At 33.6% G+C, this 14,454-nt stretch overlaps 2 protein-coding genes across 9 annotated transcripts in view; one reads left to right on the top strand and one right to left on the bottom strand.

The window, feature by feature from the left end:
• Positions 1–7,167: 7,167 nt before the first annotated feature.
• On the bottom strand, positions 7,168–8,697 carry LOC129938825 (valacyclovir hydrolase). The gene is made up of 3 exons (XM_056046614.1): positions 7,918–8,697; positions 7,597–7,852; positions 7,168–7,528 (listed from the first exon to the last, which is right to left on the bottom strand). Exons 1-3 carry the CDS (start codon positions 8,408–8,410, stop codon positions 7,432–7,434), a joined length of 846 nt encoding a protein of 281 aa, XP_055902589.1. The 5' UTR covers positions 8,411–8,697; the 3' UTR covers positions 7,168–7,431.
• A 1,650-nt stretch (positions 8,698–10,347) lies between these two features.
• The window catches only part of LOC129943307 (modifier of mdg4-like), a 47,378-nt gene continuing 43,271 nt past the window's right edge, over positions 10,348–14,454 (top strand). For all 8 annotated transcript variants that reach the window (XM_056052646.1, XM_056052645.1, XM_056052649.1 and 5 more), the window contains exons 1-4: positions 10,348–10,505; positions 10,876–11,136; positions 11,206–11,345; positions 12,989–13,688. In XM_056052646.1, the coding sequence (XP_055908621.1) occupies positions 10,923–11,136; positions 11,206–11,345; positions 12,989–13,688 (1,054 nt within the window). In that variant the 5' untranslated portion in view covers positions 10,348–10,505; positions 10,876–10,922. The remainder of the gene's footprint in view (positions 10,506–10,875; positions 11,137–11,205; positions 11,346–12,988; positions 13,689–14,454) is intronic.

Raw genomic sequence — 14,454 nt, 5'->3', positions numbered from 1 at the left:
TAATTAACTAAAAGATTTGAAATCGAAAGATTTGTTTCTGTAGCCAAAAAGAACACGGCCTGATCTCTCGAAAATAAACTCTCTACTATAAAAAGCAACAAACAAAATTTAAAATTAGAAAAAGCTTTAAAAAAAGGAGAATGGGCATAAATATATGGGACCTGGGCCCTTATTATGAACTACGAAACGAACGGCAGAAAAAACGAAACTCGAAGAAACGAAAGTCATGGCGAAGAGCGATTATAAGATACGAAAATAGAAAGCAACAAAAGTTGCCAGGCAAAAAGAAAAAATGATAATTTTTTAAAGGAGCAACTAACTTCACTGGTATTAACAAATGTCAAAATATAAATAAAGTCGAGGAAGTTTCAAAAATAAATGTAATTTGCATAAATTCTATAAAATGTTTTTTCACTGCCACTATTTCCTTGAAAGCAAAGATGAATCCCAAACTAACGAAGAAGAGGAAATGCGTATAAAAAGAAGAGTTTTAAGAGATTCATCGAACCCAATGAGTCTTCCAAGTTCAACGTAAGTAAAGTGAAATCCTTTCCATCTAGTATTAAAAAAAAAACTCCTTAAATATTTGCCAGGTTCAAGCTTCTTTATCGTTTGAACAAGGTCGCATTCAAATATGTATTAGAAGAGATCGATCCTTTTGGATTTGGCTTTGGCTTGGCTCGTCGGCAAGTAATTTTTTGCTATGTTTGGATTGGTTTCCATAAAAGCTACCAGCAAATCCAACTGCTTATCAGAAATACCAAGGAGACTTAACAGAAGTAAGAAAGTTGTTAGAAATCATATTTCTGATCCACACAAATATATGAAAAAGCATAAAGGGTACAAGATAGAAATAAGAACATAGGGCAGGCAGACTTCATTTGCAGTTTACTGTATTCTTTGAACGTACATTTTGACCAAGGCAACTAGTTAGTTTTTCAAGTGTCATGAATTTCAAATTCAGAACCTTACTTCACAAACCTCTACTGCAAGTTCATAGTACAAAAACTAATAAACATATTATTGTTTAGAAAACACTCCTCAAGCCAGCTATAAGTAAGTCACAATTTAGATTTTATATTGTAAACGTATTATTTAATTTCCAAATTGACAAGGAAACCTTTTACAGAAAGCATTAAATGAAGTTTTGCAGAAAATAAATTAATAAATAAATAATAAATTCATCGTTGGGTTCAATGAAAAAACATAATCTATTGTCATTTTGAAAAAAAAAATAAACCTGACTTGATAGTTAGGGAGATTTTTCTCGACTTACTTTCCAGTCAACTTTCCAATAAAGTTGCCTTAATTGAAAGGCATTTTTTTGACAGCTGGCCAATCAGATACTGGAAACTTAATGTCCTGAATCTGCCCATTATAAGAAGAGCTGTTAATTCTACGACTTGTCTAAAACCCACTTCAGCAATCACGACGATCAAAAGATAGCCACAGCCATGCTATCAGCGTCAAATAAGCTTAAAAAATGACGCATTCAAATAATTTTACTTGTATCATGCCAAGACACGCGACACAGGAAAATATTATGTATCTTTGGAAAATTCTGTTGCATTTTGTTTTTGTTCTGTATCTTCGGAACTTTATGACAATCAATATTCTTATAATGGTTGTTATAATCGAAATGGTCGTTAAAGCCGAAGTCGTTACAACCGGAAGACATAATTCAATATTTAGTGCCAAACACAACTTAAGCTTTGTCGTTTAAATCGCAGTCACTACGTGTCGTACCTATCCTACGAACGTTCTATGAAACACTTACAGCCTAAAACTAAAATCATATTTGCAAAAATCAGTATTATAAAAATGCTCATAATCGATGGATAGTTCGTTTTATTTATCAGATCTTATGCTTATGTATTTAGGATATTTCAATAAATTAAATACAAAAAATAGAATTGTTAAAGGGAAGAATTGTGTTTGTATTATACTGCCTAAGCTCCATGGCCTACAGTGCCATAATGATGCTCTTGGACTAAGCTTGCCAACGTTGTATATTTTAATTTTGGCCACAGGCCGCAGTTTTATACGCAGTCACTTAGTTGAAGAAAAGTAACCAAAACTTTTATTTCAATACCTCATGGCTTACAGATTTGTGCCCATACAACAAGATGATGTACTAGGGGTAATCTTTCAAACAATATACAGTGTCGGGCATAAGTCATGGTACTCAAAGTGCCATGTCATTAAAAGCTCTGAAAGAAAAGAAAACTTAAGGACTTAATTTTCATGCATCAAGTTATTTATTATGATAAAACCTTATTCTTTGTTTTACCAATAGAAAAACTTAAAAACAAATTCTATTTTCTAGCAAAAAATAATAAAACCTTGAAATCTATGAAAAAAGTAGTGCAAAAGTCTAGGTACTTCTGCACTTTACCAGTTTTAACTGTTTTTTTTTTTTTTTTTTTTTTTATAATAAGCGCACACTCAAGGGGATATATTACCCTTATTATGTAGACACAGTGTGAGCACTAGGAAAGGGAGAGAGGGGTTGAAAGGAGATGTCGGTGTACATTGGTTTTGAATTCCTGAATATTGCAATAGCTGGGAAAGACAGAATGTGGTAAGGCATTCCACATTCGCATAGTACGGCTAAAGAACGAATCTCTATACTTGACAGTACGACCGAAGATGGGCTCGAGGGTATATTGATGAGCATTCCTAGAAGCGCGAGTATTACGGTTGAACTGTTTAAGGGGAGGAATGCAGCTGGCTATTTCTCTAGAGCATAAACCATTAAAATAACGGTAAAACAGGGTGAGACAAGAAACATTTCGACGATGTTCAAGTGACGTAAATGATGTTATGATGGTAATAAAATTTTTAATTTTAAATTTGTAACGATCTTGTTGGCTTTGTTTTTTTTTTTGCATGAAGCTTGTAATATGACATATGTGTGTCAATCAGTACAAAGCGATCGGTAGTGCAGGTTAAGGTCAAAGAAATTTGTAAACCAAAAAAGCGATGGTCAGAAAAGAACTAACGGTAAATGAGCGTCAAATTATTATTAATTGCCATGAGCAAGGTAAAAGTTATGCGGATATTAATAAAATTGTTGGACGACCCAAATCTACCATACAAAATGTGATTAACCGTTACAATAAAGAAAACCGAATCGAAAATAAATTCAGGTCTGGTCGTCCGCGCAAGTTTACAGAAAGAGATGAACGAAAAATCGCGAGTATAATAAAAAAATATCCATTCAAAAGTGCTTTAAAGATTGCTACCGATATACAGATTAGTTTAAATAAAACAGTTTCTCTGTGGACAGTTGCAAGATCGCTCCAGAGATCTGGGTTTAAGTCTTGCACACCTCGTAAAAAGCCGTTTGTAAGTGAAATAAATAAAAAGAAAAGACTGGACTTTACAAAGGATTATAAAAATAAATGAAATGAATTTTGGGATAACGTAATATTCTACGATGAGTCGAAATTCAACATTTTTGGCTCAGATGGGAGGATTAGAGTTTGGAGAAAAAAAGGCGAAGCCTTGAATCCTAAAAACACAATTAAAACTGTGAAACACAGTGGCGGTGGTGTAATGGTATAGGGGTGTATGTCATCCAATGGTGTCGGGAATTTGACAATAATTGATGGAATTATGAATAAGAAAGTTTATTTGAACATCTTAAAACAAAACTAACAACAAAGTGCAAAGAAACTTGGGATCGTAGACACATATCACTTCCAACAGGATAACGATCCCAAGCATACGGCTACAAATGTAAAGTTGTGGATCACCTACAACACGCCCCACATGCATTTTTGGGCAATAGGTAGACATAGTAAATTTGAGTGAGTGATGAGTAGAAAATATTGAGTCTGTTTTAGCGGTAAATAAAGAATCTCTAAACTTAGCAGTAAGTCAAGAATATGTATACAAACACAAAAGCTAACGTCTGGGGTGAACCGCAATATTCTGAATGGTTTATTACTGAGTCTGGTGTCAAACAAGGTTGTCCACTTAGTACACTTTTATTCTCACTATTCATTACTGACATTGTTAACCACTTACCTGGAGGAATTAGAATGGCCGGAATCCAGATAAATGTGTTACTATATGCTGACGACATGGTCATATTATCGGAATCGAAAGAAAATCTCCAATTGATCATAAACTGACTAGCTGCATACTGCGATAAATGGGGATTACAAATCAATACAGATACATCAAAAATAATGATCTTTTCGCGTTCCAATCGGATTGAAGCAGAAAGTAATTGGAAGTACAGCGGAAGAAGTTTGGAAGTGACAAACGAATACAGATACACTCCGCTTCCACTGAATACGCACACATTTTTTCTAGGGTATGTTGTCTTTTTTCTCCCAACATTAAGCATTTCTTCGTCTTTTTTTTAGACTTGCTAATGGCTTAGTATGTTAAGATAATAAATGAGAACAATTTTCGCAAAAAGTACCGCTATTTATTCTATTTTTCTCTTCCATTGTGTTCCATATGCAATAATGTCATTAATTTTTTGTTTCAACCGAATAGGTACAAACATAAAAACTAACGATTATTAGTAAATGAAATGAAAAAAAGTAATATTTTTTTTTTGAAAATTATGTTTATTAATTTTCAGTAATGAGTACTTCCGCCTTTATTGCTGATTACTTCTTAAACTCGATTGGGCATCGAATCATAAAGCTTCTTTATATAATCAAGCGAAATTTCGCTCCACGCTGATCGTATGGACATGATTAGGGATTCCCTGTCTTCAAATTCACGGCCAGAGGCATAAACTTTTCTAACTAGCCATCCCCAAATGTTTTCAATAAGATTCATGTCCGGGGAATAGGGTGGCCATAGTAGTAACTCCACATTTTGCTCGTCGATCCAAGCTTTAACTGCCCGCGCTGTGTGAATAGGAGCGTTGTCCTGTTGGAAAACCCATCGATTAGGTCCAAAAATATCCGTAAATTTCGGAAAGTTTCTTTCCAGGATGGTTTTGTAGGTTGTTGCAGTCATTTTGGCGGTCTGAAACTCTAAATCAATTGTACCGTAATAACTCACCACACCCCAAACCATAACTCCACCTTCTCGGCTGTGATGACGGGTTAAAAATTGTTCCTCTTTTCTCAGATCATGAAAATAATAATTAAACCCATCAGGGCCATCGAAGTTAAACTTCTTCTCATCCGAGAAAACTACAAAATGCCATTCTTCTTTCCAGGTCATATGGCGTCTACAAAATTCAAGTCGTTTTATTTTTCGTTGTTCGTTAAGAGGTGGTTTTTTTTGCAGTTTTTTTCGTTTTAAGTGGCTGGCACTATTTATTATTCTTCGGACTGTTGAAGTACTAGCACTAACGCCGGCATTTTTTTTTATTTTTGCGGCAGAGTCACAAGAATTTGAAGCTCATCTTATAATTTTTCTTCGATCAGCTGGTGTTGTTGCCGTTTTTTTGCCGCCTTTCATATTTTTCCCATAGGAATCTTTATTTCTAAGGTAGGAATAAACCACATTAAAACTTCGTTTAATTTTTTCCGCTATTGTACGGCCGGTTTGACCTTGCTCACGTAGTAAATTTATCTTTGCTTGTTCAATGGCACTTTAACATTTCGATCTACCCATTTTTCTTTTAATTCAGATGAATAATTATAAAATTACACTTAAATTCACTCAAAAGTCTTTAACCGTTCACCTGATTTGTCAATTACCTCAAACGCTTGTAAACAATGAAGTTAAAATGTTTGTACCTATTCAGTTGAAGCAAAAAATAAATGACATTATTGCATATGGAACACAATGGAAGAGAAAAATAGAATAAATAGCGGTACTTTTTGCGAAAATTTTTCTCATTTATTATCTTAACATACTAAGCCATTAGCAAGTCTAAAAAAAAGACAAAGAAATGCTTAATGTTGGAAGAAAAAAGACAACATACCCTAGAAAAAATGTGTGCGTATTCAGTTGAAGCGGAGTGTATCTTGGAGTGAACCTCAATACACGGCTGAATTTTAGTAGGGACCTTGACATTAAAGCAAAAACATCACAAAGTCTAATAAACTTAAAATGGAGAAAGACTTTTACGTACAACCTTATTTATTTGTCTACCAAATTGTTAATTCAGTTGTAAAGTCCTCTTTATGTTATGCAGCTCAAGTTTGGGGGATGGAAGAGTATAAGGAAATTGAAAAATTTCAGAGGAGTTTAATCAAAAAAAATCTTTAACCTACCAAATTATGAGTTATGCGATCTACTTAGAAACTGGCTTACCAAAGTTATTTACTAGCACTTTGAAACTACAAGCGGATTATATTATTAAAGTCTTAGGCTACCCAGATGAGCGATTAAGCAAAATGATGCTGCTATACGAAATAAGGAACAAAGATTTTTAGTATGATATTTTTTTTTTTAGTTGCAATTTAATCTGAGTAACAATAACTATTTCATCGATTCTTTAAGCTACAAAGATATTTCTTTAATTTTCAAAGCAAGATGCGAAGTCGTATGTCTTAACGATAGGCCATACAATGGGAGTTTTAACCAGTTCTGTACACTGTGCAATTAAAAAATCCAAAGAAGACAATTTTCAATTCAAAAGCAAATAATGTAAAATTTATTTATTTTAAAAATTAATTTCTTACTTAAAAAAAGTGTGGAATTAGGCTTAAGGGTAAATTGAAAAGCATTCCTAGAAGTACAGGTTTTGCGGTTGTAACTGGCCATTTCGCTAGAGCATTGTTTATGAAAAAACTATAAAACAATGACAGACATGAGACCTTGCGGTGGCTATCAAGTGTAGCAAAATGTCTCAATATGAGAACGATCGTCTAGTCTTTTTAGAGATCTTTTTTCAATTCTATCTAAAAGACTTAAATACGTTTTTAAGGCACCAGCCAAAATATTAAGCATTTGGAAAATAAAACTTTTTAAATAACTATATCCGGATCAGAAAAGAAAACATTTCTTGCATCGCCAGCGAAAACTTAAACACTTAGATTCCCCATTAGATAATGCTGTTAAGATCAGAATTTAACGAGCTTAACATAGGCTGCCGTTGGATCTGGATGTCCACATTCGACGGACAAGTACGTCCGAGTTCAGAAAGGGTCATCCAGCCGGGAAATCCAGAACCCCAAGATGGTAAAGTTGAAGTCAACTTTTTCAGTGTATTACTGGCAACAACAAAAAAACATTTTCAAAAAAATTGTTTAATTTGCTGAGTATTAATTTTATTTTAAATGAAAACGAAGGCACTTTCTTTGTAAAATTAAAAAACAATATACCATTTTTCTACTTCGTCAAAACTAACTGGCTTTTAACCCTTTGCTTCCTTATGATTTCGCTTTGGATCCACATAATTGATTCTTTTTTGATATGATTCTAGAGGTTTGACGATTCCCAAATCCATTTGTGCAAAATGTAATTGATACCTTCGAGAACAAAAGGTTAAAGACTTCCACCTATTTAATATTTTTGTAATAAAAAGTTCGCAACAACGTTGTTGAATTCGTCGGAATATTTCAAGTGAATGTTGTGCTTGCCTTCTGGGAATGAGTAATACCTGAAATAAGAAAAAAAATTAATCGTTAAAAATATTTAAGAAAAACAAAGAATATCCCTATCCCTAACCTGCATCCTAGAATCCTCTTGCGGATATAAGGTATATGTTCTTCAGCTATCATTGGATCTTTTACTCCATGCAAAATAAGAGTAGGTACTACGATTTTCTCTATGTCCTCCCTACAGAAATTTCCATTCCGTTGTTTAAAGAACTCTAACATAGCATCGATCCACTCGGACCAGATTTCTGCGAAACGTTCGGGGCCATATAGTTTTTCCAGGGGTTCTCTCATTCGTTGAGACCATGTTGAAACATCACGCATACCTGTGGTTAAACAAAAAAAGAAAACATTAAGATCATAATACTCTCTAATGTTTTTGCTATATAACCTTCTATCAATTTTATTTCTTTTTCATTGATGTAAGCACCAGCTCCCCAAATTATCATATTGTCTACCAGGCGGCGATGCTTGGCAGCCATGATCATAGACGTTATCCCACCATCGCTCCAACCAAGGATGGAGAAACTTGAATAGCCTAGAGCTTGCATAAAATCTTTTGCCCATTCAGCATCTTTCTGAAAGAAATCCAAACCAAATTGTCTTCGGGGAGGTATTGATTTGCCGTAACCTGGTGGATCCCATGCGATGATTGTGTAATCGGGTAACAACGAGGGCAGTTTTTCAATTTGTGGTTTGAAGTCAGTCCATGCCGAACCGATGGCGCCTGGCATCAACAAAATCCCATTGGGGCCATCTCCGGATTTCACGTAATTGATATCAATACCTCCGACATTGACCTTTTGTTCCGAGATGTTACTTGCAAAGCGTTTGATAACTCCAAGTGCAGATTTTACACTTTGAAATAGCCGTGGTCTGATCATTTTCGAGTTTCTTGTTATGTTCAATGTTGACTTTCAGTTGTCAATGGATATCGTTATCAAAGCGTATGTGTCACTTGCATGGTTCATGCGACAAGCGAAATGCATTATTTTACATAAACATTAGATCAAGGCGACAATAAAATAAACAAGTTGTTCTTGTTTTATATACGCATTTTAAAGCATTTGCTTGAAGAATTGAGATGAGTTTGAAATTGTTATTATGCATGTTTAATGTTTTTGGTTTTATAATGCTAACTTATATATTTTAAGTTTTAACAGCTGTTAAAATTAAAAACCTGGCCAAAATGGTGGGAAATGTGTTATAAAAATAATAAATCGAGGTGTAAATTGAAAATATATGTATTTCCCCATAGGAACAGATAAGCAAAGGTTCAGTTCAGAGATTATCAAGTATAAGGACGCGGTTGCATTGTACACAAAAATTGCCTAGTTTGGTAAAGGCTGATAAATTTAAATAAAATAATAAAAAACATCAAATTCTTGTGAACAAAGGACACTTTCCTTGAACTTAAAACTATACAGAAACAGGTCTTTATATCTGCTTAAGAAGAAGGAGTGAAGTACATGTTGAAACCCGAAAGTGGGAGAGAATTCATAAGTGGTAATCCTTTTTTACTTCCCATAAAATACTTTAACTTTTTAACAATGTTGCTTTAAGCCTAAATAAAATTTAAAAAATAGCGATAAATCTGAATATATTTTCACACAATAAAAATATTGCTGTCAGGGAAAAGGCGATTACATTTTTAAAATGTAGAAAAGAGTGATTTAAATATTAGCCAAACTTCAAATTTTGTGGAGCTTCTTGAACTTTAAACTATACAAAAAGAGGTCTTTAAATCTTCATCTGCAGGAAAGAAGAGGAAGGTAGATGCATTTTGAAACGTGAAAGTGGGAGAAATCTCACCAGTGTCAATCTTTTTTAACTAATATGCTATAACTTTTGACAGTACAGTGTTATTCCGCTAAATTTTAATGTATTTTGGCTATAATTGAGAACATAGTTTTTTTCTCCCTAGTTTTCATGATAGCTAAAAGGAACTTATAATTCAGTTAAAAGAAAAAAAAGCATTAAAATTCAAAATTGACTTACGTAAGAAAAATATTGCAATAAGTTACCTAAATCTCACAATTAAAAGGAAGTTTAAGTGAAACTTTAAGCTTTATTGCAGACTTAGACTCTATAATAAAAGATGAACACTTTCGTCTTCAGTATAATTTTGACTTCTGCATTTTTTGAATTTTCTATGAGTTCGACTAATTTTGTATGCAGCATTACTTTTTTTGCAGAAATCAGAAAAGCAAAATAAAGTCAAGTCAAGTATAGAGGTTCCTTACTTAGCCGTACTAAGCGAATGTAGACTGCCTTCCACACTCTGTTTTTCCAAGTCATTGCAAAATTCAGGAATTCAAAACAAATATGCACCGACCCGTCCTTTCAACCCTTCTCTTTCTTTCTTAGTGCTCGCACTGTGTCTTTACATGATAAAGGTAGTAATATTCCCCTTGAAACCTACAGCCATTTTGAGTTTGGCAGCTAAGCCCAAATTGTAATTTGAGAACGGTATTAAACCTAACTAAAATAAGTCTAAAATATAGCAGCTAGTTTTGTTTTGATTTTGCCGTGTTTTATGACATTGATTTATATTTCTATATCAAAAATACTTTGTCTGTAAAGAAAAAACACAAATTAAATGCTTGCAAATATTTAAATTGAATGAACAAGAAATCCCAAATATCATAAATATGATTAAACGTGACTTCAATCATTTTGTTGAACCTAGGTCAAATGTAGTCGTGGCCTTAGTATTTCCTAGATTATTGTGGTGGCAACCAAAAACGATCGAACAACCAATCGAAACGCTCGTTGTATTTTTTCACATAGCGGAAGTAGGAACAGATAGAATTCGTTCCCAAGCTTAAGCATTTGGTCGAAAATTTGTGCCCATTCTAGTAAAATTCTCCAAAGAAAGAGGTTGTGTCGCTTTGATTTTTGAAGTCAGCGTCTGGAATTTTTACTCATTTTACTTAATCAAACGAGAATTTAAACAATAATTGTGTTTTAATTTTAAAGGTGAGACAATAATTCAAATTCAAAAGATTCCAATTAAATAATTATTGCTAGTTTAATTTGGTAAATATATTCGATAGAAAACCTTTCTTGGTTTTTGAAAACCAAGATGGCCGCAGTAATGGTCATATCGAAGAAAATTTCCCAATTTTGTTTGCATCTAAAAAATGGGAATTCTTAATTTTGTTTTCTTTATTTACTTTAAGTATGAACAAAATTTAGTTTAACATTTTTTTTATTTAATAGTTAATGTTTAATTGGAATGCTTTTTGACGCTTTTTTTTGTTTTATTTAACGCAAGCGCGTTCTTATCTCGCCATTGATTTTCTGTATAATATATTTTTAATTTTTTCTTCTTTTCGGACAAACTCAGGAAGGTTGATTTGCTGTTTTCTGCCACAAAGTAAATGAGTCGCCGACATGGCGGACGATGAGCAGTTTTCACTTTGTTGGAATAATTTCAACAGTAATTTGTCGGCTGGTTTTCATGAATCACTATGCCGAGGCGATCTGGTGGATGTCACTTTGGCGGCGGAGGGCCAATTCGTGAAGGCGCATCGGCTTGTTTTGTCGGTGTGTTCGCCATATTTCCGCAAAATGTTCACCCAAATGCCAGCGAACCAACATGCATTCGGTAAGAATTAAAGCATCTTTGTTTTTTTTGGTCGATGCTAATTTGAATCGTTTTCTTTCTTTTTCAAAGTTTTTCTGAAAGATGTAAGCCACTCAGCTTTAAAGGATCTAATACAGTTCATGTATTGTGGAGAAGTTAATGTGAAGCAAGAGGCGTTGCCTGCATTTATCAGTACAGCTGAAGCCCTGCAGATAAAAGGACTCACAGATGTAAGTAACTCTATTTATGTTTGTCTTATAGTAAATGTCTACTTGGCTTTATTAGTGTAATTATGTTATTAGCAAAAGTTTGATTTAAAAAAAAGGGTGACAACTTGGTCGCACAGGTCACTGCCGACAGCACGCAAACTCCTTATGTAGCTTTTTCTCTACTTAAGTTTTGTGTTCTCTTAAACTTCAAAAAAAAATTTGTGCTGGGTTTTATATGATGCTCGATATGATGCATTGTGACATGTCCCGCCACCGGTTGGTAGCGTCAGTTAATTTTCAAATACATAGTGTCCATTTTGTTTTGACTGTGAGCGCGTCGGTTCTACAATACCCGAAGTATGAACGCCAAACTACTTGCCGGCCATATTTGTTTTTATTTAACTTATTAGAAATTAAAACCAGTTTATGTTTAGTTCAAACAAATGTCTAATATCTTTGTGATACAAATTTTGAAGATGTTTGACTGTTTACAAGGTATATATATGTACATGCAACATTTTTTCTAAGTTTATGAGATTTGAGAATTTTCTCTTTACACTTGACAGTAGGAGAAGTCGATAAAAACACAATTATCTACCTAGAAGCGAAATGAGCTTTTTTTGTATTTCTTTTCTTCATATTTGAATTACAATGAAGAACAATTGAAAATCGAATGCTGGAAATTCCTTTCTCAGTTTTGACATCAAAAACCAGAAAAACCTACTCCAATTTGTATTTTCTAAGTGGTTATTTTCAAGGATTACACATATGCATTTTATTTAAACTAGTTGAAAATATGTAATTCTAACAATTATTTGAGATCTGCTATTATAATTTTCGTTTGGACGAAATTTAAACAAGATCAATATAAATATTTCGGATAATGAGTACTCCGACAAATTGATAATTCCATTCATTAGAACTTAATTTTATGAAACAATAACTTTTAATTATACAGCAGTTTTTCGTATCAGAGTATTAATTCGACTAGGAATTAAACAAATTATATACTTTTTACTTCTTACTGGACTCTTGAATTATTTCAGAATGTTTGCTTATTGCATTTCAAATACTTGAAAATCTAGCTTAATCTGACGACTTAATCATAAAATTGGTCGACTGGGCGTTCTCAATTTCAAGAAAATTATAAGTGCACATAATAAAATTGTTTCATAATTGTCAGTTCTGATTTATAGGATGTAGTAAACACTGGAGTGCATCTACTATAGTCTATAGTAAACCACAGTTACAGTTTTCTTCAAAATTTAACAGTTTTTTATTAATATTAGATTTGAAATACTTTACACTCCAACATAAAATCCATAAATTATGGTTGTTAAAAGTTTAAGGCTGATTGAACATTACGCACAAATTTGTATTTCATTTATGTTAAATAATATTAACATTATTAAATGGTCTACCATAGTAGGCCACACGTGCTTTGGTGTATAAAAATAGGGTGCGTGTACTCCAGTGCTAATAAATGTGTAGATATAGTATTTCAAGTTAATTACATGCTCCGCAATAATTCTAAATAATGGTTAAGTAAAAACTCGAGGTCATAGATTAGTAGCTTTACAACCATAAAAAAGTAATACAAGAACTTCCTTTTCCTACTACCTTCATGAACTCATGAAAATATTACTCTTTTTTTCTATTTACAGAGTGATCCCGCGCCTGCACAATCTCCGGCCAAGCCATCCACACCAGCGCCCCAACCAGCGCCGCCCGCCCAAACAATAACTCAAGCTATTACACCTCCCCGTGTAAGACAGCGTAACAGTACAAGTCGGTCGTATAGAATAGAAACAGACGATTCAGATGACAAGAGTACCCAAATTGTATTGCAAGCAACACCGGTACAACAACAACAAACCCAGCAACAACAACAAACACAACAACCTACCATAGTACAACAAACAACAACCACCACAGCTATAGTTAGTCAAAAGAGAACGGCACCCCGCAGTATAAGCACCCCCCATACAAAACGATCAAAGAATACCATCGATCCGCTTGAGGCATCCGAACCTACACAGATTACCGTTCAGACAGTTACCGAAAGTAAATCGACGAGCGATGCGGAATTTATTGACTTGCCCATTGAAATGCCGACCAAATCTGAACCTGATTATGCTGAAGAAACCGGAGAAGTTGAGACTGCTGAACAGGACGCAACATATGTTGAGGATGATTCATATGGTGATATGAAATACGATGAGAGCTATTTTACAGAACAAGAGGAAGCGGGTGCGGCGACGGGCGGTGCTGGTGGAGCAACAACATCAACGGCAGTCGTTAAACAGTCATTCGTTGATAATTCATATGTGGAACAGGCGGATCAATCAGCTAATGAAGCACAGGGTTAGTTGAAATCTTCTTTTTCCAAAAAAAATAATCAAAAGGAAAGGTTTGGTTTTGGTGTTGATTCCTTTCTGCTTAACTTCCATTTTTACATGGATATAAAATTTGCTTCTAAATGTGAAATCGTAGACAGTAATGCACCAAAACTGGGTCTTTGACAATTCAAATGGGAATTTTAAAAGACCAAAAATGGTTGTGTTCGCATCGGTCAAGTTTAGACTTCCCATTTGCTTTTGTGCTTTTGAAATTTTATAATTCCAACTATATTGATTGATTATATATATTTATGTATATTGAATTTAAAATTATTTTTTGACGTACAATCAAAAAATAGTCGTGTAAAAATCTGCTTATTATCGGGAAAAGCAGTTGCTTAACATTTCGAAAATGAATTTTGATGTAAGTATAGTTTTTTTTGTGATTTATTTAATTGATCCTAGTGAAGTGGTAAAATTATGTTTCAAAATGTGTGAATTATTTTAAAAGTGTAGTGTGAATTTAAGAAGACGGATTTGATGACAGGGCAAAGAAAGAATCCAAAAACAAAAACATACAATCTAGATTCTAGAAGAATGAAGGAAGACTTGCTTTGGGTGGCTGGTGTCTATATAATTGATATAGGTGGGTTTCTTTTCTTAACATATTTAAAATTACATGTGAATATACTTTTAATCGAATGGTTTTGATTATTTATATATGCTCGATTAAAGGTTTAATCACTACTTTTTACTATATTTAAAATTGCATTGATTTTTAAAATTCTGAA

The sequence above is a fragment of the Eupeodes corollae genome, chromosome 1 (genome assembly GCF_945859685.1).
Source record: "Eupeodes corollae chromosome 1, idEupCoro1.1, whole genome shotgun sequence".
NCBI classification, from domain to species: Eukaryota; Metazoa; Arthropoda; class Insecta; order Diptera; family Syrphidae; genus Eupeodes; species Eupeodes corollae.
This window is presented reverse-complemented; position numbering and strand designations above follow the sequence as displayed.